General features: G+C 48.5%; 1 protein-coding gene across 1 annotated transcript; it reads right to left on the bottom strand.

Moving 5' to 3' along the window:
* Positions 1–9152: 9152 nt before the first annotated feature.
* On the bottom strand, positions 9153–20052 carry CLDN1 (claudin 1). Its single transcript, XM_084292228.1, has 4 exons — positions 19785–20052; positions 11722–11886; positions 11414–11498; positions 9153–11142 (listed from the first exon to the last, which is right to left on the bottom strand). Exons 1-4 carry the CDS (start codon positions 20005–20007, stop codon positions 10980–10982), a joined length of 636 nt encoding a protein of 211 aa, XP_084148354.1. The 5' UTR covers positions 20008–20052; the 3' UTR covers positions 9153–10979.
* Between the last annotated feature and the right edge of the window lie 4096 nt (positions 20053–24148).

Below are 24148 nucleotides of genomic sequence, written 5' to 3'. Positions count from 1 at the left end.
CATCAAGCTTAATTGTACTTTCGAGCTGAATGAGTGTAAGTATACACAGATGGGTGTGGGAACAGGTCCCAGATTGCACCCACTGCATTCTTCTCGTCTCCTCTGGAAGGAGATATTGTCATTATAGTAACCAGCCTCAGCCACCTCACAGGTTTGGGGCTGGATGGAGCCCAGAGCCTCCCTTCCCACCTGTGCTTGTCGGCCAGGGACAAGGTGTGGGAAGCTGACTTTGCCCCCACCCCATTCTTGGGTCTGCGTGCACACAGCAGCCTCTGTCATTTTGATTTTTTTGTCTTTCGCCAGACCTAAATTCACAGACAAGCATCCACCAGGAGCAAAGAAACCTCTGTCATGGAGAAGACTGCAGTATCACAGGGGCACAGGGAAGCAAGGGACCCTGTGCTGGGGGTCAGCAGCATCAGGAACAGACCCAAGGAGCTGCTCCTTGCCCAGCCAGGTGCTGTACTTGCCAGGACCACCATTTCCCCCCCCTGCATCTTACAGTGAGTCCATCCATCAGCAGGTGCACCTGTGGGCTCTGCAAACGTGTGCAGCCATCCGTCCTGGGCAGGAAAACACCACAAGAGTTGCTGAGCAGAAGCAGCCTCTAATAGGAAATCACCTCGATTGCTCTTAAGTGGAACACGCACTGCTCCGAGAGGAGCCTTCCGGTTCTGGCCTGCTGCATTGTGAGTTGTTTTGCAGATGAATTCCCGAGGGAGAAGGAAAAGTGTTTAGTTTGCTTTTATCAGCATTTCTTCTGAAATTCTTTCAGTTCTTGTGAAAAGATAATAACAGGTAAAAAAAATAGAGAGTCCTGGAAGAATCTCCCATGGGAAGTCATGGATGTTGTAATCACCTCTTTTACCTCCTATTATTCCAGGAGATTTGAATCAAAATTGCCCATGTCACAGGGGAAAAAGGACCCCAGAGAAGGCCTTTCTCTAAATGCCTTCAGAGAAACACTCATGTTACTCTTCTTGCAAATCTCCCTGGCAGGAAGGGAGTAGGGCATGCCCTGCACTTCTTGTATGACCCCCAGCTATCCCGTAAGGAAAGTCTAACCGACCAAACCAGGGACAGGGCTGTGGTCAGACCCAGGACGTGTGCCTGGGAACCAAGAAGTGGTTGCTGATACAAACTAAGGGCTGCCTAGCTCCTGGTTTTCTCCAGGAGTGACCACACCACAGCCAGAGAAACAAGACCCCCTCCTCAGCCCCCTGTCTCCAGACACTTCCAGTGCAGAGAATTTCCCCAGCCTGTTGTGAGTTGTGCTTTTAACAAACCTCATAGGATTTATCTTCTGAGTACTGTCCACTTTGGCACTAGTAAACTTTAAAAATGTTATGAACAGTCAAGGTGCCTCTTGAAGGGGATTTTGGGTGCTGCAGCTCGTGGTGTGTGCTCAGGGATGCTGGACACCACACTACTTGCTTCACAGAGCCCTTACTGGCCTTCAGTCATGCATGAGCAAACTCACTGAAATGCAGACATTTCATTCTGTCCCACCCTTGATACAATCCTTTATTTATTTATTTATTTATTTATTTTCCAGCTTGGAGCTGTTTGCACAGCACCTGACACAGCTAAACCCAAGCCACTGATCGGAGGGGCCGGGGAACGACGGTGTTTGTGCGATCCTGGAGGAATTAGGGCTAGCAGGGCACTGATGGGAAACTCTGCCAGTTCACAGGCAGCCTGTCACTGCCCCTTTCGCACAGTACAGATTTCATTATCCAGGTGAAGAATAGGAGGAAAGGGAGGGCTAAATTCTGAAAACCAGGACACAGATAAGCAAGTTTGTCAGTATTAGGAGGGGGTGAACAGACTTGGACCAGGTACTTTACGGATCAGCTTGAATCCCCTCCAAAGCCCTTATGTTTGGGGGCCCAAGCAGACAAAGCCATGCAATCCTTCAAGTATTCTCAGTGTTGACACACACTGCTAAACACTGTGCATGCCAAGATAAAAAGAGGCAGCCTCCACTAGCCCATTATTCAGTGCTAGACAACTTGATTGTGATGGAAACAAAATACACTTTTGCAATATTGACATTGTGATCTAGGGTAACAAACAAGTCCTAAGAGGCCTGTTGCATTTTGAGCTACTATTATTTCTGTAATTGATGTTTTTAACTCAATCTGATACACCTGACCTGTCTTCTTTGGAAAAAGGTTCACACAAAATGTGGTTCTATCGCTGCAGTTTTTGCCTGCTCCTAAACAGGGGTCATGATGTCATCACATTTCAAAACTGGCCTGAATCTGGTTCTGGGGAAAGATTGTAAGGAAATTCCTATTAAAGCATGGTGGTGTGGTGATAAGAGCTGCTCTGGGTCAGGAATAATTCATGCCTTTAGCAGAATTAGGTGTGTGCAAGGAAAGGCTTGTCATTTTTCTGCAGCCTTGGCCCCTGCCTCCAGTAAAACTCCAGACAAAATCTTAGCTATTTTATGTTCCAGTTTCTGAGAAATTCTGCAGAAAGCCTGTGAGCTTCGCTGGCCTGCAGTGCCCTGGGGCTCACCAGCACTAAAATCATGGTCCTAACCTACCACCCCACATTCCTATTTTGCCCCTGAGCTGAGGGGTCTTAGCCCTGCTCCCTGCCTGGGGTTGCTCCAGTCACCATCATCCTATCCAGCACCCCGAGCCAAGAAACTCATCATCTGTAGAGGAGGAGGAGAAGCACCAGCAAAGACAACAGAAAAGCTTCAAATCCTCCTGGGTCTGCAGGCACTTCTCAGGGGTTTAAGGTTTGGGGCTACAGTTTGCCTGCTGCCAACCTGCAAGCAGCATGTACACATCTCCTGCACTGCTCAGGAGCTGCATGATGAGGAATTAAGGTGTGCAGATAAAACATAAAGAGCCAGTCAGTCCCGTGGAGATAAATACTCCATGTTGGCTTGTATTTCAGACAAGTATTTTCTCTGTCTGCAGGGCTTAGTCCTGTAGGCTTACCCTGCAAAAGGAAGCAGGCAGCCTGGAGCAGTCCCAGGGCTGCATAGGTGTAAGTAATTATCGATAACAAATCTGGTAGGCAAATGGGGAGGTATGCTTGAGCCACGACAATGCTGTATCCCAAAGCAGGACTGGCTGACAGTGCAGCAATTATTCTCTCTCTGCCTGGTATCTGTGCGAGGTATATTGCCATGGCACCCCGGTCTGTGCCTTGAGATCATTCACTGCTGCTCTCACTGTTATTAACTATATAATTGCCATCAATATCTGGAATCAAAAAGCAGCAGTTAGGGGACAGGTTGTAGGCGGGGGCTGGAGCTTTGCTTTTTGATGGTATCACCAGGTTTTGGGGCCAGTTCCAGAGTTTTGGGAAATATTGCTTGATCCAGTGCTGATACCCTGGATCTAATTAACCTGGGCAGTAGCTTTTAATGAAGATCCAGCATTGCTGCAGCAGGTGCCAGGATGGCATACACACTGCCCGGCCCCGGAGGGCTCAGCAGGCTGCTCCTACCTCCAGGCAGCCCTGGTAGCTCAGCTCCAGCCCAGTTCCAGCCCCGTTATTTTTGCAAGGCTGACCCAGCCCTGGCCCAGCCTGTTGTTGTTTTTCGTGCTGATAGAACATAGCTCAGCTCCGATGTGAGCAGGCAGGTTAACATCAACAGAGCCTTTTCCCCAAGCTAAACATATTACGGCATCGGCAAATTACAGGGCACTGTAAATCAGACTCCCTCTTGTGCAGACTGATCGCATCCCTCCCTGAAGGAAGGCAGTGACAGGGGGGTGTGTTCCTCCTCAATCCCATGTGTACCCCCAAAGGCCTTTATTGTGCTGCGTTGCGCCCATAAAAAATGCACACAGGGAGGGTCTGGCATCCCCATGCTGTCCCCTGTTTTCTGAGCACCTGGAGTAATGGAGGGCTCAAACAGCCCCCCACCAGAGCACCTGAATCAGGTAAACAAGTTTGTTGCCTGGCTGACAGGCGTGTTTCGGCGGATATGATTTTACCAGGCCTTTTCCAGGGAAGTGCAAAGTGTGGAGAAATCCTATCACAGGTCTCGGAAAACAAAAAACAAAAAACAGAATAAAATTAAAATGAACCCTTGAGCTCTTTTCACTGGAAAAACAACCAACACAGCCCACACTGTCCCATCCCCCTTGCTGGCAGCCTTGCCTGAAAGAGCAACCCGGGGCCACCAGCTCCTGCTCTGACCTGCGGCTGGTGGCAGAGCCCTGCACACACACACGTCCATGTGGCTGTCTGCATTTAAGAAAAAAAAAAAAAAAGTTCCCTCTAAAAAAGCAGCAAAAGGGGAGCACACGCAGGTAAATGATTATTTACAGCTGCAGCGTGGGAAGCGTTACACAAGTGGAGGGTGGAGTGCGTTCCAGCGCCTGTCCAGGGCTGTGGGCAGAAAAGTCTATCACGGCTGTGTTGTTCCTACTCCCCCAAGACAGAGTTAATGCTGTTTACCTTGTAATAAGAATGCTATTTCTTGCCTTTTTTTTTTCCCTTGGCTGAGCTTGTTTTCACGGCTCCCCTGCTGCTGTCCTGCTGAGGGAGCTGGCTCTGGAGGCAGGCAGGAGTGCGAGGCTGGGAGCACCAGCATCCCTCCCCTCCCACCTGCAGAACCGAGCTGTGCAGCTCTGAAATTAAAAATAACAGCCCTTGCCCTGCAGCAGGAGGTGAATCCATGGCAGGAGGAAACAAGAGGCAGCACTGGGCAGCTCTCGGATAGCTGAGTCTCTCCCAGGACAAAGGGAAGTAGGAAAGCTTGGCACGAGCTGCTGTGTGCTATGCTTCCCTCCCTGCCTCCTGCAGCACAGCCTCAGCTCTTTTTTATTTCTTTTTATTGTTATTTTTTTCCATGGAAAGCTGCTTTAAAGCTGTAGGGCCTAGGTATGCTGGTTTTGTACCCCTCAGTCCTGGAGGTCATTGCTGGAAATGCCAATGTAGGTCCGTACCTGTGATGTTTTGTTCTCAGCCCTGATGTGAAAACACCGCCCTTTTGTCATGGCAGGGACATCCTCCACCTTCCTGGGCAAAAGCTGGTGATGTACCTTCCACAAGCATGGTGTTTGGTGATGGGGTAGGGGAAGTACATAAACATCAGGGTACAAACAGGACTTGTGCAATGACCCAGAATGTGCCAGCTGCTGACATGGCCCAGCCTGGCAGCTCTGGCCAGGAAGAGCCTGGTATACTCAGATGGAGCTGGTGGTGCCAGGGCTTTGGAAAAGTCATTCCTCAGGGAGGGCATGGGCAACTATAGAGAAGTTTTGGAGACAGCTGGAAAGTAAGGGGTTTAGAGAGAAAATCCTTTTTTAATAAAATGATTATGGTTTGGAGCAAGGGAAAAATGATCACACAAAAATACTGTAACATGGGAAACCTGACAACAAAGTTCTGGTTCCTGATATGAAACATCCTTCTGGGCCTGGCTGATGGACCAGAAAGGAGCAGAGGGCAGCTTCTGTACCCCAAGATAAACCCGGCAGGGACTGCCTGGTACTCAGCCCCTGGCTGCAGCTTATTGCAGCAAAGCAGAAGCATCCCCAGCTTCCCATGGCCAGGGGCTCCTGGGGTCTCCAGCAGGCCTTTTTAAGAGCTGTAGACCCTAAAAACACCAAGTCCCTGACGCAGTATGCTAGGAATCCAGGCAGGGCTTTTCTGAAAAAAGCTGTAGGAGTTGGGATGTTTTCCAATCAAGCACATGAGGCTCAACAAAAGTGTTTTTCACTTTCTGCTCACTGATGCAGATGCCATAGTGTGCAAGGCTTCTGCAGGGACTGCAGGCAGGGCTGGAAGGAACGTGCTGCAGAAGAACAAACTCTTGTCACAGGCTGGGCTTCTGGAAGCAAGGAAATGGCAACTAAGCACACTGAAGAGCCTGTGGGGTTGAAGGAATGAAGAATCTAATAAATGAGGATAATGAGGAAATCCTTGCGACTCCGTGTTGCAATCAAAGGGCCAGTTTTCTGAAAGCCCAGGTCAGTTGCCAATTTGTATGCAAAGTCCCGGATGAAACGTAGTTGTTGCGATTCTGTGGCTGGTGGGGTGAATTGTAGCCCTCTCTGAAAAATGGGTGCACTTGGACCAGGCCTGTGAAAACAATCATATTCCTCTGGGACTTCTGCAGGGGCACCAGACACCTGAGCAGAATGACTGAGAAGGGGAATTTTACTTGAATTCAGTGGTGGGGCTTATGGAAAGCTTAGAGAAATTTTGTGAGAGGCAAAATCTCATGGATAGGGTATAAATATAGGATATATATTTATCCTCATGGATAGGGTATAAGACTCATGCAACTCAAAGGGGAGGGAGGAACGAAAAAGCCTCAAAAAGAGCAGACATGCACAGGTAGCCATAAACACTGGAGATCTTAGTCTAGGTCTGCTGTCTGAGAGCAGCCGTTCCTGGGGGCAGGGAGGGAGAGAGGACCTATTGCAAGCACCTCTCTGCTCTGCAGGACACCTCCATCTTCTCACTGGATGGTGGGTGTGAAGGTAAAGCATGCAAGCAGCCTCCAACAGAGGAAAGAGACCTTGGTGGCACACGCACATTGGTGTGACTTGCTGGCAGGACCCTGACTACTTGAAAGGTTTTGCACTGCAAGGGTTGACTGCCTTTTCAGGTGGACACTGGTGTAAAACCCTGAAAGAAGGTGCTGATACTGTTGGCAGCTTCTAGAAGTCTTTTGCCAAAACTCTGAGACAATTTTACAATATTCTCATGTCACCATCTGCCCTGAAGTTACTCCATGTCTATGCATTCAAGACAAAGGCTCTAGCTTTCAGTCTAGTTCCCCACCTAAATTTGTAAAAGTTTGTTACTTTTGAGCATCTTCAGGAAGTTACTGGCACTTCTGGGATTTGATCTTAAGAAGTGATACATAAACCTCTTTTCTTCAGTAACACCTTCATTTCTGCTTTGGCCTCATTAAAAAAAGATTCTGAGCTTGTATGAATATTTCACAACCATTTACCACCAGCTGTTACCAGCTCTATTGGCTATTTCTGGGATCTCCATTGTCAGAGTTTGGAACGCTTTAATACACTGCATATATGCTCAGAGCAGTACAGAAGACAAAGGCAGATTTATTACAAAGAATGCTTGTGTAAATCAGAAATTGAATCTGATAAACGGCATTAGCACAGACAGCTTCTGATTGAGTTGTAGAAGCCCAGAAATCCAACAGTATGGTGCTATTCCAAAAACATCTTGAGCTCTTACTTCTTTGAAATACCCAACCGGTACAAACAAGCATGTAATTCCCTCACGTGATGTTCCCAGCATAGCATACACAGCTCCGGCACCATGTGAGTAATAAATATGGCATGGAAGAAGACATTGAGAAGCAGTCAAAGTTCCCATTGTCTCTACAGACAAATGCCATCATTTACTACAAGATGGCCTTAGCAGCAGGAATGCCAGGGTCGCATGCAAGGATTGAAATCCAATGGGAAATTCTCACCCAACTCCCAGTGTGTCACTCCTTTTTTACAAAACCTAGAGCAAAGATTGCCAAGGGACAGCAGAAAATGTGACAGCCAAGCAGAACTGCTTGATTCAGTGAAATACATGAGAAAAGTGTTGGAAAGCACCTTTCTGAGCAGGGACAGCTCCTGACACTTCTGCCCTCCAAGTTTGTCTCCCTTCCTGGATAGTAAGGGAAAAGATACTGCCCCTTGTCACCACTCAGTTGGGATTAGGATTATAAAACATGGGATTATTTGCCCCCAGACTTCACCCTGTCTTTTCGGCCAACCTGATGGATCCCACAAACCCAATGCCAATGAAAGTTTACCTGCAGACTTTGTGAAATAAGAAGCACAGCAAGTAAACAAGCCAGCCTCTGTCTCTTCCTTGTGCTGGTCTCACACAGATATGTCTCCCACAGGGGCCTGTTTGTGCCAACAGCTGAGACATCTTGACATCTATTTATGGGGGAGCACTTTCCTTCCCCATTCTCCTGCTCAGGCCCTTACTCCTATACAAGGAACTTCAGACTGAAACTTGCAAAAGTCCTCAGAGAGGGAGTAATCACAAAAACATGGGAAAAAATTAATCTCAATGGAAATCCTTGACTAATTGACAGGTTGGAATAAGAATGACCACAGATCCCAAACTATGCCAGGCAACCAGTCTGCTCCAGGCACTGCAAGCTCACTCAGCCACATGCCTGCCTGTTTTGCTCTGCCAGCTTTACAAGGCCTAATTAGCTCTATTCCTTTTGTTTGTATCACAAAAGCAAATAGCCCTTGGAAAGAGAGGGAACAGAGGAGGCAGCTCCTTGACTGAGTGTAAGAACAGGCTTTAAATAAAGTTTGCCTCTCACCACATGTACTTGAAGTGATGAAAAGGACGAACACAAGAGCCTCAGTGAATGGAAGGGTTTCCAGGCCAGGCAAAAGCAAGCAGGGGGCTCATCCTTGCTGCCCTGGGGACGCATCAGTACAGACTAGAAGAGACCATCCTCAGCTGGAACCACTTTTAACTGACCTGCAAAACTTCACACCTGGCAAATCATGCTCCTTATCATAGCTGGGAGAAGCATAATAGCCTGAAGAGGGGCTTTAAAGTAAGACAGAGCCTCCCAGGGCACATCTCTTCATGACCCTGTTAACTCAATTGTCAAGGAATTCCACAGAAAAAAAAAATCTTCAGAAGTCACATCCAGATCATCTTGTGTGGAAACTGCAGCCTGTACATAGCCTTCCTCAGATAAAGCTAGAAAGCAAAGCACTACTGCAACACAGAGCAGCCCTCCCAGGAGGGCTGCAGCTCCACACCCCATCCCTTCCCCATTCCTGCAGCTCCTTCTCCCCTCCAAGGGATCCATCTGCCTTCTCCCTGCCCCTTCCTGCTCCACCCAGGGTGCAGCCTGCCTCACTGAGGAGCAGACCTTCTGGTTCCTGGGCTGCAATCATAGCAGATTACTGGGTGAGTTTGTGCCAGAGGCCACAACTGCCTGACTCACTGAAGAAGATCTGTCCCCACCTACATCTGCTGTAGATACACAGCTAAACAAGTTCCATTCTGGCAGGCAGACTCCCAAAAACCCAATTGCCACTCCTGTCTTCCATGTACACTGTCCAAGTTCTCCTCAAAACAAAAATGAAGCAACGCAGTCTGATTTTCCTTAAAAAAGTCCATTTATTGAAATTGTTTAAACACTTTATACAAGTTCCCAATACAAGCATCTGCTCCCTGGCTCAGGGTTAACGCAAATACACGAGCACAGACCTCAGCAGCTCTGATGTGACCTGAGCTGCCACCCCTTAAAACAAGGTCTCAAGAGGCAGCTCCTGTGCACAGGCAATCAATCCCCCATGGAGAAGTGGAAGCCTTGTGACCCAGCTCAAGTACAGGCCAACATCAGACCAAGCCTGAAGAAAATGCTTTGGTTGGTTTAGTAACTTTGATTTACGTTGCAGAGAGTCAGGTCAAACAGAGGTACAAGGCTTATACGAACCACTAATGCTGTGGTTGTACATGCTCAGCCCTAGAAGCTCTCCCAGTCTACAAAGGAAATCAAGAAACCTGATGCCTCTGAACATGTACACCATCGCAAAGCCTGGTCAGAAGCAACCAGCTTTCTTCCTTAGAAAAATCAAGGTTGAGCTTTGGAGAGCTGGTACCATACTTCTAGGAATATGAGACTTAATTCCAGCCAGCCTCACTTGTGTTGGTCAGACACTGGTGACAGACTGGGTGTTTCAGAGGAAGGGGTGGGAACCTTTGAGCTGCATTTTTCATGTAACTTCATATGCAATGATGGCTTTATCTTTAAAATGATGTGTTTCTTCCTCTTTGGTGAGCTTGGATTAAAAAAAAAAAAAATGCTATAACCTTTGGGTCAGTTTCCTTGGAATTTGCCTTCATATCACTGAAAATGTTTGCAGGAGTAAAGACAGGGTCAAATGGCAGCACATGAGGTATCTGTGGGGAAACATCAAGGAGTGGCAGTGCATTCTGTTTGGTTTAACATTTTTAGCTGCATAAGGCAAACAGATCAGTAACTTGTAACTAAGCCCAAATGGGAATGACTTAAAGGAATAGGAAAGAGCTTACTAGAAGGCAACCTGTAACAGACAAGGGAATATAGATTCGAGCTCAGGTAGGTGTTAAGGTGAGAATATCAGAAACAGCCACTGGCAACGCTCAGTGTCTAAGGAACAGCAGCAACAGCCCCACAGAGACACCAGCGAGAGCAGAGGGAAATGTTTCTCTGCCTCTTCCCTGGCACCAGGGAAACCTGCAGCTGCTTTGGGTGTTTGCTAGCTGCTGCAGTTGCAGTGTTGCTGCCGCTGGCCCAGACACAATCAGCTTATCAGATCTTGTCAAGAGTGATGACATACAGTTAAGCCGAGCGGCCTTACGCACTACATCTTGGCCAACAGCACATGCATGGACAACTACGATATTTAGTTTAACTCACAGCAATTTAATTCTCTGACCCTTTGTCATGCCAATCTGCACAGAAAAGAAGGTGCTGAATATGATGCCAATAAAAAAAAGTACAAAAACATTTTAGATCTCTTCAAACATTCCCACATGTAAAGTCATTTCCCCAGATTATGTTTCCCCCCAAGCTATTGGTTTTCTCTTTGTATATATGCTCCTTTAATTTCTATACACACCACACTGGGCTCTAACTTAATGGGGTATGGGACTGAATTGTTACCATCTATTTAAAAAAAAACTAAAAAAGCACCAACATCCATCTAAAAACAGTATCATTTTCCCTTTTACTCCCAAATACTAAACTCAACCCAAGCTTGGAGGCTTCATCTTTCAAGTGGCAATACCTACAAACCTAGGCTTAGCCTTCCTCCACAGGCTGGGAGAGAAAGGAAAAGTTATGTCCAGTAGCAAAGATGATTACAAAAATATACACATTTCTGGGAGAAGAGGAAGGCAGAACCTAGAGTCTGAACTCTGCTCAGGACAGCGGCATTGTAGTGTCCTCTCCGAAACGCTTTCACTACTAGTGCTGGTGGCTCCTCATCCTCATTCCATTATACGTAATCCTTCCCTGTGGAGGGGGCATTTTTGGGGTAGCCTCGGGTGGGTGGATAGGAAGTTTCTCTCCGCGGGCAGGAGCAGCAGAGGAAGGCTCCCCCCAGCATGGCCAGTGAAGCAGCTGCCCAGCCGATGAAGAGGGCTGATCCAAATTCAAATCTGGGGAGAAACAAGGAAAAGAGTTACAAGTAAGGCCAGGCACATCCACACAAAGTAGAAGGCAGCAGAAATCTATACAGAGTGGCTTCCTGCAAGGGTAAGGTTTGAAGCTTCCTGAGACCCCACTGACTCTGAGACCCGGAGCTTTGCCCATACCACCCAACTAACCGAGCTCTGCAGACTAGGCCTTAAGTGTTTAGTGGAAAAAAACTATAAGACAGCAATTATTTCTCATGCAGTACAAGTAGTGTTAAATCAAATGAGTCTGTACCTGGTGTTAACAGGCGTGAAAGGGTCATAAAAGGCCCGAGCCACTCTGTTGCCATACCACGATGTGGCCACCAACGCTGACAAACCTGCACGTGAAGGGAACACAATGCCATGCCTTATTATTAGGAATAGAGTAAATCAACAAAATCACTACAAAAAGCAACCACATAGCAGAACCAACATCTGAATGACACTGATATGCTGCTACTTTGAGGAGATGCAAGCCTTCCCCTGCACTCACATCCTATGCAGTACAAATCATTTAGGTACTGGCAAATTTTAATATTAACACATTTGTAAGTTACCAACCTGCAATTATGAAGATGACCCCACCAAAGACAGCCATCCGCATCTTCTTCACCTGGTCATCTTCCATGCACTTCATGCATTTCATGCCAGTCACGGCAACAAATACGCCAACGAGGCCCAGAAGTATCGCAGCCACCATCAAAGCCCGTGTGGCCTGTAGACTGCCTAGAAGACAAGGCATAAGGACTTGAGTTACCACAAAGAAAACTCAAGGTACGAATAGGAAATTCAAATCCCTGGGTTCAGCAATCACATCTCAAAACACCGTAGTGTGTTGTACAGGATACAGCCAGATTTCTTTATAGCTTTAAGCTCCAGGACTGTCATGCATGAGGATCAGAGGACTTTCAACCTCTTCTAAAAATGCATGGCAAACAAGGGCATGCAGCTCTTTGCAGGAAATGACCTGGGAATTGCCTTCAGACATCTTTTGTTCCCTGGTCATTTGAATCCCAATTGGAAGGACATATCTGTTTATCAAAAGGAGTATTCAGATTTAGGTTCCACCTTGACAAAGCATTTAAACATGTTTTAATATGAATAGTACCATACATATGAATAGTCCCACAGCAGGCCACAAACACCCTTTATTGCTCAACACTTCCAAAACCTGTCTTTTATACAAATACCTCAGTGCTGATTTAGATATTTTCATTTAGAGTCTTCTGTAGGAGCCCCAGAGGGCTTTAAAAAGTCACAACTGCAAAAGAAACAGGATTTTCCCAGCCAAATTAAAAACTTTTTTGCCTGAAATATTTAACTTAAACACAGATAAACAAATGTTTTAAGAGCCTCTTGTGGTTTTTGAAGAATTGGATCAAGGGATGATGCCTTCCCACAGGCAAAGGTTGTCTTAACCCAGGTTCTCAGCAGACAGACTCAATATACTTCCTTATCCAGGATTTGGCTTTATATTGACTCACCACGCTAACCCGATGTACAATAGCTACTGAATTCAGATTTTCTTGATAACAAAGGAAAAACAATGACAGAAATTAAGCCATTACTGATAAAAATTTTCAGGTGACAAAACACTGTCAGGAAGAGTAAATAACAGTGAAATGAGCCTGAGCTTTATTGCCTGGCAAATCAGGCTTGTTTGAACAGCACGCATTTTAATATGCAGTCCTATAAAGACGTGTGAACAAACAGGACTGGATAATGACGGGAACAAGCTCCCAGGAGCATGCCGTGACCAAGGCAGAAGTGTCCCCTGACACAGAGGATTATCTAGCAGTAAGCGTGACACGCATAGCCTTAGCAAAGTATTGCCAGAATCTACTCCCCAGTCTGAAGCCCAAATTCTGTAGACCTGTGTGTACTTGGAGCTTGAACAACAGCAGTTGCTACTTGACTATGCTTTGCAGGAAAATTCTTCTGAAGCACAACAGCCTACTGACCTCTAGTTCTGCCTTAAAATCTGCACTAGCCGCTACGCACAACAACTGCATTGTTCTAGTAGTTCATTAAAAAAAAGAACAATACAGTAAAAAGGCATTATTTGGAGCAATTAGGAAGTGACACACTTTCTTAAGAAGAGTCTTGGCTTTCTTAGGAAATATCCCACAATCAGCTCAGCCAATTGACATCTCACTTCCTTCAAAGGGGAAGGGTGATACACCTCTGCACCACCCAGCTGTTAGTCAAAGCCCATCTACTGCTTCGATTGCAGAAACCCATTTACAAAGCCATTTGTCACAAGTCACAGCAGCAGTATCCAAACACATTCTTGAAAAGATTGCCATCCCCGGTGCTGGGAGAGCACACTAAAACTTCTAGCTTACAGAATTTATGCCAGTTATTCAGAAGTGCTTCTTCTGATGGGTCATCACCTACTGCCATACATTTAAGGCTAAACTACATTACAGCAGCAGCTCTGGAGAGGCTGATGGCTGAAGACATCAGCCCATCCTTTGCATGGGAAAGTACACATCCTACAGAGATATGAAATTATTTCAAGTCTGCAGTAAACCAAGCTTAGTTTTTCTGCAAAAGTTACTCTTCCAAATCTTCTACAGAGTTTCCATGAAGCTAAACAGCTTCAGAATGTTATCTTAAAAGCAACTACAAAATTAACCAAGAGAGAGATCTCCCACCTTCGAACATGGGACAAAGAAGTTTAAGCGTGGCTTCATAGTAAGATGTGTGAGAAATTTATATGACCTCAGGAGTCCTACCTATGAAATCAGCTCAAACATTAAATATGCAAGTATTAACTGGATGCATGCCATGACAGCTCTGCAGAAGCAGTTCAACAACAACAACAAAAAATAATCTTCCTTGAGGTAAGAAAACAGATTGTGAGCTTTTCCCAGAGCCACCCTCTTCCAGCATGGGACCCTGTAGGAACATCCTTGGTGCTCCTCACCCCCCAGTACACAAACCATTCCCTTATCCATGGAAGAGAACAGAGGCATTTAGAAAACTTGCAGCATTAGCAGAACAGACTGTCCCACTATCTGAAGAAGTTTTAAATGTGACACCACTATTAGCCATCCGCCCTCCTCTTCCCCCAGACTGGCTGCCCTGTGCTCTGGGAGGCAGCATGTTTGCCTGTGGTTAATGATAAAACAACTGATTAGTTATTCACTCATTAACAACTGCATTAATGGAAGCTGCAGATATGGAGGATGAGGGAACTAGTTTAGTATTACAGCACCATGTGAGCAACAAAGCAAAAGTCCCCAGATTACACAAACATGCAGAATTGTCTTAGGCTGCTAAACTGGACGTGACAGCAACAGCAGGCAGAAGTACTCTACAGCAATTTAAACTTATAACTATATTCTATTAGAGAAAAACAGTTTTTCCTCTGCACTCCTGACTGCAGCAGCCACCTGAGGAGCAGGACCCAGTGCTGCCATGCAGAGCCTCCCACACCAGACCAAGGCTGCCGCAAAGCCCAGGCTCGGAGGCCCTTGGGACAGAGCAGCCCTGCATCACGCTGGACAAACTGGCTGGACACCTACCAACAGATGTCAACAGTGTTTTGTCAATATTACCCACTATTTACTTAGAAGCCAAGCCTTTTTATTGCTAGTTAGCTGAGACCCGGCCTGAAAATGCCTGTAGCAAGAAAGCAGTTAAGTAAAGAGTCTTGAAACTACTGAGAAAGGTTAATAGCAAACACGAATCCTGCAGGCCATTATAAAATACCATACAAGTCCTTGTAGGTGACATAGCAGCTCTCACTAGTTCCACACAGTGAAACCAACATTTTTAAAATTTGCTAACAAACCTGCTCTGACTTTGGGGATTTGGACACAAACTACATGATGCAGTTTTATCTGAAGCCTAAATAAGATTCCCACTGTCATTACCAGACAATGAAGCAACCATTTAGTTACAGAAGAGAACTTTATCACCACAAGTTTGGGTTATTTTTGTCACCACATTTCCTTATTTATTCTATCAACTACATGATAGAAAAAAAAAAAACAATTGGCAAAGTGCCACTGGATTTTTGTAATGCCTATTTGTAATGCAAAATTGCTGTAATGGCTCTGTGTGGAGATTGTTTTCTGATAAGAATGCTCATTGACTGTCTCATTTGCATATTTTATATGGACTTTTCCTTCCTTTCCTATGGGCCTCCATGCAAAGTGATGACAGAAGACAGGTGAAGCATGGATGCTGTACAGCTCCCGCTAATGTGTGTGTGGCAAGTTCCCTGGAGTTACAGGCATCCCCATAGCACAAGGAGCATGTTATACCATCCACCTTGAAGAAAAGTCAGCCGCCTTCAAAGCCTTCCCACTGGGGTTTCATCAGAAAAGCTTGATCTCATTGAAGGAGCAGATCTGATATCCTGCTGCTCTGCCATAACAGTGTATAAGCACAACTTTTGGGAGGCTGGCAAGGGACTGAAGGTCTGAGCAAGCAGTAAGAGCTTCAGAGGCAATTAGCAAGGCTGACACACTGCAACAGTTCTGGATGGACCTAAAAGCCTGCTGATGGCTTGCAGGTGTTATGAATCTCAAATCCATTACCAGCCCCTGCAAAGACCCAGCACACCCCTCACTGTCAGATATCCCAGCCTGGACTCCTCCAAAGCAGCTCCCCACAAGTCTAAGAGACCACACAAGAGAATCTAGGCAGGATGCAGACTCAAGCAGGGCATGGGAAGGCTGGAGAGCCCCCACTGCACATCCAGAGCAACAAAAACACGTTCAGCAAGCAATAGTGGCCTTGTACTCTGCCTGCCCCAAAGCAAGCACAGTTCAGTGCCCTCCTGCAGTCACTCAAACAGCAGAGAAAGCTTATGAGTGAGGCAACCACCATTTCCAGATTAGTGGTCAGAGGAGACCTGGGCAGTCTGTTTTTCTACAAAACCTGGAAATTCCCTTGCTGAGATTTAGTGAGGGACTAACACTAACCACAAAAGCTGCTTAGCAGAAGCTGCTTGTAGAGCAATAAAGCCAGTGTATTGCAACAGACTCCTGTCCCCTCTACAGAGGCAACACTGCACCGAACAGGAACAGCCTCGGTGGCATTCCAAGTAACCCTCTACCTTGTCAAAGCACAGCACAAATGAGACTACTTTATCACTCGATCACAATTTTTCATGAGGCAGGGAACAGGGATTGAGAAACACTGGAGCAAATTAACCCTTAACCCACATGAAAGAACACATACTATCAGGTTCTACCTGCTTACTCCAGATGAAGGGGGGTGACAAGTGATTAGGACACATTTGTCCCTCCTGATAACTGAAAGACCAACCTGCCAGCTCCCCCCACCATCACAAACAGCAACCTGAGGATGAACCTTCCTCCCTCCCCCTCGCTCCCCCATCCTTTCCCCAACTCCTGGAACAGGCTCAGCCAGGGTGGTAAAAATGTAGGAGGGAAGATTTCATATTTCCATGATGTTGTTTGACCCAGAGGGCATCCAAACCCTTGTTTATTTTCCAAGCTAGGGCACAAAGACTCATTGTGGATGTACTAGGTTTGGTGATGAAGTAGTAGATGAGTCTCAGCTTGTTTCAAGCACGGAACATCTCCAACCAACACCATCAACCACGGCAATGAGTGTCTGCAGGTGAAACAGCCTAAACAGAACCCTGAACAACCCCTGCTTTGAACACAAGTGAATGGTCAGACAGATGGTGCTGAGAACTTCCAAAAGACAGACACCAGGAGCCCCTGACCCTCCTGGCTGGTCCCATTCCCGAGACTCTGGAGGAGCACAAAGCTGAGCTAGCTCCATGGACGATGCTGGAGGGCTACAAGAACAATGCTGAGGCTGGGCAACAAAGCCTGGTTGCAAGGGTGGCTTTTGTGCCTCTATGCCTGCATGTGGCCACGCTTTTTTCCCCCAAGCCAGCAAAACACAGCTTGAATAGGAGCACGTCCCGGCCTGACATAAGCCCTCAGCTGAATGCAGCTGTGGGAGAAGAGCCAGCATGGGTGCACTCTAGCAGCATGGTCACACAGGGAGCCAAAGGCCCCTCAGGTGGCTAACGGTGCCTCTCAACCTTGTGCCAACCCCATCTCGGACATGCAGCATCAGCCCAAGCCGAGATGGATGTATCTAACAAAGTGGCAATAGATAATAAATATCCAAGAGCTCACTGGCAAAGTTTTTCACCATTCCCATGGCCATGAATTACTGCAGGTGAGGAGACTCAGCCCTTTCTATGGGGACTGAATCATTGCAGGATCTGTGTGTGCCTCTCCCATCTCTGCACAAGGCTCAGGGCACTGAGGGCACGTGAAGCCCTGGCAGAAAGGCACAGCCAGAGAAATTTCCCTGCCCTTGTAGCTGTACCAACACAACCTAAACCAAAGCAGTAAGGGAGCTCTTACTGCACAGCTGCACCTGTCCCAGGGCACAGCTGCTGAATTGGGTAAAAGCTGGGGGGTGTCACACCTCCAGCCAAAAAAGCATTACTGTCACTGCTCAAGCCTTTATGGCTGCACAAAGCCCTTGAGGGGAGGACAGGCTGGGAAAACAGCAGAGGTGTATGTCAGGAGGCACGAGTGCCTTGAATCGGAAAGGGCACAGCCTGATGAAGCAGGGGTGCCAAAAGCAAAAGGAGCATTTAAAAACTTTTGCTGACTTTCCCAAGCAGGCATCCCCTGCTACTTCCATATTTCTTCTGGGAATTTTCAGCCCCCTGAAGGGCCAAGGGCTCCATAAGGGGATAAAAGGCCATTAACAGCTCAGCCTCAGTCCCCAGCACCTCACACCTTCCCTGTAGCCTTGGAGGAGCCTTCATTGTCCGCAGAACAAAGGTGAAGGGAGCAGCTGCTATTGAGCACTCAGCCCTCAATGGGGCAGGTCTGGAGGTCCTCGGGCAGGTTTTCGGGAGCCGGGCAAGGCTTGGGTCTGGTTCTACAGGCAGGTTTCATTTACAGCACAATGGGCTGCAGCCACAGCCCCCCAGGCGAGTTTACCTTTCGCAACTGATCCAGGGGGTGGCTGGAGATTCCTCAGCCCTGCTGGCATCTTGGCCCCCCACCCCCAGAGCGAGATAAAAGGCTGGAAGCTGAGCTTACACATAATTACCACTCCACCACCCCAGAGCCTGTGCTCAGCCCAGCCCTGATTATCCACAGCCCCGCACCCTGTCGGTGTGAAATGGGCGCACCGTGCTCCCGAGGGAGTAATTTGCACCTCCAGCCGCTGCTGCAGGGCCCACGGGGGTTGAACGGGAGGGACCGATGTGGGATAGCAGTGCAGGTGGGGCCAGGGCGGCCAGCTCCGCTCTGACACTGGGAAAGGAAGGGCTGGTGACAATCGGCCTTGGGGACACTCCCAATGGTCCCTCTGCGGCGTATGCGAAACTGCATGCTCGTTCCTTCGGGAAAGAAGGTGACCAAGCTGATAATTACTATTTTATTAATTAGGGAGGGAGAAGGCTGATGTTCCAGGACACACTGACCTCACTGGTGTGTCCTTACTGGACGGGGAATGAAGGGAGGGAGATTGGTAAAGGACTTATTTTTTAACCCTTTTGTAAGTTATGGTGTGGAACAAGTGCTGTAACACTGCAAGCGCTGGAACCAGCCGAGATGGGGGCAGCTCAGTGCAGACCCCCAGGTACTGCCCCAACAGCAGGGCGCAGCTCCTGCTTTGCCACCTCTGAATGGGAGCAGAGCCCCTGCGATCACCTGGATGGGCCAACCTGCCTAAAATGTGCTGGGGTGGAACCCAGTTCACCTGCCAACCCTTTGCTTGAAGCAATAATAATAATAATAAAAGAAGTATCACAGGAGCAGAAGTGGCTTTCCCAGAGAACAAAATTATTCCGTACAGGACTGCAGCAAAACTTAACAGTCAAACGCCAAAAAAAAAACCCACAAAAAAACAAAAAACACAAAGATACAAAATTTAAAAATAAAATTAAAAAAAATATAAGGATCCATGCCAAAAAGACAACTTTAGCGCTGTTTTCTCGAGCTTTGCTCGCTGCTGAGCCATACCTGAACAAAGACAGCCCCTGCCTGAGTGCCTTGCTAAAGCTCTTGCTGTCACGGCGCTTCCCCGGACACGCGTGGAGGACCCGATATCCGCCCCAACGCTTCCCCGAAGTTTTTTGGGGGGCTGCGGGACGGCCCCGGCTCCCCCCCAGGTGCTTTCCCCACCGGTGCCGGGCGCTGTGGAGCCCCGACGGGGAGGGCAGCGGGGACGGAGGGGTTCCTCGGCGGGCTGGGACACCCCCAATCCCCGCCGTCACCCCCCCACCCCAAGGGACAGGTGGGGATGTGGGGGCGCTTCAACAGGGCAGAGACACCTTGAGACCAGCCCCCGGTCGAGAACCGGCGGCAACGGGAGCCGAAGGGGCGAATCCGACGGCACCCCACAGGGCGGGCAGAGAGTGGGGGGACCCGACAGGACTGGGGTCTCCGGTCCAACCGCTTCAACTTGAGCCTCGACAAGACCAGAAAGGGCTTAAGAGGGGGAAGAACGACCCGATGAGACCGGCACCCTCATCCCCTACCGGAGGGGCATAGGGGTGCCGGGGGTCACCCCGACGGGACGGGCACCCCGCAGCTCCTAAACGCCAAAACCCCGACGGGACGCGGCCGAGCAGCCCCCGTACCCCCGCCCCGACTTACTCTCCAGCTTGAGCAGCGAGTCGTACACCTTGCACTGGATCTGCCCCGTGCTCTGCATGGCGCACGACATCCACAGCCCCTCGTAGAGCGCCTGGGCCGTCACGATATTGTCCCCCGCGTAGGATGCCATCTTCCACTGGGGCATGGCGGTGCTGATGATGATGCCGATCCAGCCCAGGAAAGCCAGCACGAAGCCCAGGAGCTGCAGACCCCCGCTGGCCATGTCTACGCGGGGCTGCTCCGCACCTGCGGAGGGTGACACCGGAGGGGGGGGGACACACACAGGAGAGCGCAGCCGGCTCCGCGCAGCGCACTGGCACCCGCGCAGCGCCCCGCGCAACTTTTAAAGCCGCGCAAAAAGCGCCCCCTGGCGGCCCCGCCCCGGCCCGGCGTGGGACACCTCGGCCATACCCCCCACCCCCCACCCCCAGGGGTGCATTGGTTGTGTTCGTGGGGGTCCCCATCGCTTACTGCTGGGGGTCCCCGGGGAGTGAAGCCGCCTCCGGTGCCCTCCACAGTCGGGTGGTTTTGGTGGAGAATGGGGCAGGGGGAGGTGGGCTGTGCGGCTCACCCCACTCGTGTCCCATCCCCGTGACACCCCAGTGCTGCCAACGTGATGTAAGGGTGGGGGGAATTTCCCACCGGGGTCACAGCACGCGTGGGAATAAACTGCTGTAGGGGAAGCACTGGAAATTCTCTGATTTTAAAGGGTTTTCCAGGAGGCAACTCACCAAACCCTTGTCATCTGGGTACAAATGCACCAAGACCCTCAACCCAAAGTTTGGGATCTGCCATCTCAGTGGGGACCATGTGCTGTGCCTCTTGGCATTACTGGGTCTCTCCTAAAGCAGAAATTTCACTTTTTGAACGCCTCAGTGAGCCCAGTGGCTTAAAAAGGTTTATTGAACAAGGGGATTACAGACCAGGAAGGAGTGTCCTCTTTCTCAAGCATGTATTTGTCTGGCTGCTAGAGTTTCCCTTTCTCCTACATGAGTATTTGAATATGATCGCTCCGTACTGAGAACAGGTGGGGTGAGGAAATAGTGTCTCCTTCGGAGAGGAGCACATGGCGGGGCTGGGTGGTGCTGCCTGCCTTTAACCCTGGGCTGGACGGAGGGCCCGTTCAGCCTGGACCTGCTGTAATTCGGGGCTGTGAAATAAACAGGTGATAATTACCGATAAAGGTCCTGCTGGAGGTGGGGATGGGGTTGTATTGTTTTGACACCGTGGTTTAGTGCGTTCTGATGACTTAGGAGATTTTGCTGGAGCTGCTTCCTGGGGTTTGCAAACAGACAAACAAACAGGCTCGTGATTACCTGACCAGTACTGCGCAACGATGGGGGGGGTCAAAGGGGAGAAAAGCTACTGCAATCTGACCGCACCGGGCAGGGACAACGGCAGGCTGGCTTGCTCTCAAAGCACTTGCGGCTGCCGGTCCCCGGCTTCCACGCAGCAGCAGCACTGCTGTGATGAAATCGAGCCTCGTTACTCGGTAGCAAACTTTTCCAGTCCTGTCGTTTTTCACTCGCAAAGGAATTAGGCAGCTATGAATCTGTAGCTGAAGGAATGATGTTTTTCTGGGTCTCTGTGGGCCCCGGTTTTGTAGGTACGGGAGTGAAGAAGAGGGAAACAGCAAAGTTTTCTTTGGCAAAGAAGAGAGAACAAAGTAGCTGCATCACTCTGCACGTTCATCAAAAGCCTGCTACACGGAGCAGAAAACCCAGGGTGGTGCTGGCTCGTGGAGCTGCTCCCTGGGAGAAGCAGCCCCTTGCCTGATGAAGAGGCACGGCAGAAACCCACGCTACCCTGAGGAGAGCAGGGTTAGAAGTGTCTGGACCTGATCATTGATGTCTGGGTAGTCATATCAGCCTGATAACGTCCGTCTGCAAAGGAGTGTTCAGTGTTCCTGGGTGCTTCACAGCCCTGAACTGACTCACCCCTCTCCTGACCATCCTGCCACCTCCCTGCTGACTCCTACAGCACAAGGGCAGCTCTGGACAGGGAGATAAGTTCCAGAGGTGCTTTTAACAGGTTAAGAACCTTTGGCTACAGGCTCCAAGCGGCTCGTAGGAAGTTTTGCGGAGGAAGGACTTGGAGTTTCTACTGGAGCTTATAGGAACACAAGGGGAGGATTCCTGGGTGGCAACAATCAGGCTGCACTTGCACCAGGAGGGACAGTGTGCATACAGGCATGGGCTTTGTCAGGTAGCACTCTGACCGTGCTGCTGCCTCCCTGAAGGACTGCAATCTGTGCCCACCCTGTACTTGGGAAAAGCTGGGCTCAGTGTGTGTCCTGATGGCACTTTTGGGCCACTTTGTGCCAAACCTGCCTGTAGCATGAGCCTGACTGCTTGGACGTACAGTAGGACACCATGAGTCCTCATTTTTTCCCCCTTCCAGAAGCCCACAGAGCTTAGATTGAAGACAGCTTTACTCTGCGAGGGGGGCTGTGGGTGTTAGAGCCTGCAGCTGCCTGGAGGTGGATGCCTGAGGGGCTGTGCAGTGGTCCCATTGCACCTCCATCCCCAACAGGTACTGCACTGGGCAGTGCTACTGGGTGAATGCAAGACAGAGTTGGGTCATAAAAAGCTGATGTAAAGCCATGCTGAGGTATAGCCATGTGCGCTTGGCCTCCTGATTTACAGTTTGTTTTCCAGGGTCAATCTGAAGTTGATACTTCTTAGTCACATTTCATGAAGGATTTCAAAACCCAGCAACTCTTTCTGTGGACATCACAAGGAATTTACAGATCAAGATAAAGCATTGAAACTGTGCATTTCCCCTTCATCACTCATCAGTGTTCTCAGCACTCTGGAATTTGCTGAGAATTTTACAGCATTGCTAAAATCATCAGGTCTTCTCTCCTGGCCTTCCCTTCTTTGTTTGAGGCATTAAATATCTTCTTTCTTCCTTTTTATTCAAATGATTTTCTGCAGTGGTTCAATGGGCAAAATATACATCCTCTTTACTCAGTAGTCACTGTCTTTCCTCCTCTGCCTAGGATTATTTTTTTTTTTCACTGAAAGTCCCTAAGAGTTTTCACATGCTAGCACCAGTTTTTTTTTTCTACCTGGCTTCTAAGGAAATACCATGCCTTCACATCCTTAATCTCAGCTGAAATACCTGGTTTTATCCAAGATGTTGCAATATCCTCTGTATTCTCTAGGCAAGAGGTATTTCTGCACTGATGGTCTTTAGTGACTGATCTTTTCTTAGATAAACAGGTGAGTCTTCATTCTTTACAAAAGCAGCATCAAGTGAGAAGATGCTAAGGTGCATGTATATAGCTACTGAGATCCAACTGCAAAGTTTTAGTCTGCGAGTAGACAGACTACACTAATTGTTCATAGAGATTTAGAGATTTTCCTCCTGCTACATAGGTACTGTGTTGTTCTGCGCTGAGCAAATGCTTAGCGCCGTGGCCATGTTTTGTTCCCTTGGGTGGTGTCGGGCAGAGGAGCAGCCTCACATTCATGCTCAGCAGAGATTTGTGCTCTGTGGGTAGTTAATGATACCCATTTCCTCTGCTGGCAAAAACAAGTTTTAACGCTTGCCAGGACTTGCAGGTGAGAAGCCTGGTTTCCTTTTCTGCGAGATACTTCTCGGGGAAGGACTTGCAGGTGTGCAGAGCAGGCACAGCTACACAGACCAGATTTCAGAGCAAAGATCCACTTCTGGATCAGAAAGTGAGAATGACCAGACATCAGCCTGTATCTGGTGACAGCCAGTGGCAGGGCCAGGGAACAGCACAAACACATAGTGACCCTTCTCCAAAATGTGCTGCAGCCAGCCTTGATTCACATCTCAATGTATCCCGAGCCATTGCTGGTACTTTTAATTTTAGCTGTGCTCACTGGAATTTTTTCTCTATAAATTTGACTGTTTAATTTTTGAAATTTCTGGCCTCTACAGCATCCTGCAGCAAGGGGTTTCACAGATTAATTCTTTGTTTCATAAGGAAAGTACAACACTTTGTTTATTTTTAATCCTAACTTGGTTTTTCATTAGTTGTCCCCAAGTTTCTGGGAAAAAAGGGGAAGACTGGTGGGACCACATGCATTTAGTCTGGGTTCACATTGCCTAGAAAAACCTCCAGCATACTTTGCAGTACGTCTGCAGGCAGCTTTTTCTCCTCTCTCTCCCCACCACTCCCCCATCCACCCATCCACCCAGGAGGAACAACCCTGCTGAACCCTAGCTCCAAGCACTCTTTTGCAGCCAGCACTGCTGTGTTGTCTTTGCCCAGATGTCAGGAGGATCAGAGGCTGCTGCAAACCTTCCCTGGGATTAGTCAGGGATCGTGTGAGAATGCGTCCAACCCAGTCTGCAGTGAGGGGCAGACGTCGTGTTTGACCATAGGGGCA

The sequence above is a fragment of the Netta rufina genome, assembly GCF_964035555.1.
Source record: "Netta rufina genome assembly, chromosome: 9".
Taxonomy (NCBI): Eukaryota; Metazoa; Chordata; class Aves; order Anseriformes; family Anatidae; genus Netta; species Netta rufina.
This window is presented reverse-complemented; position numbering and strand designations above follow the sequence as displayed.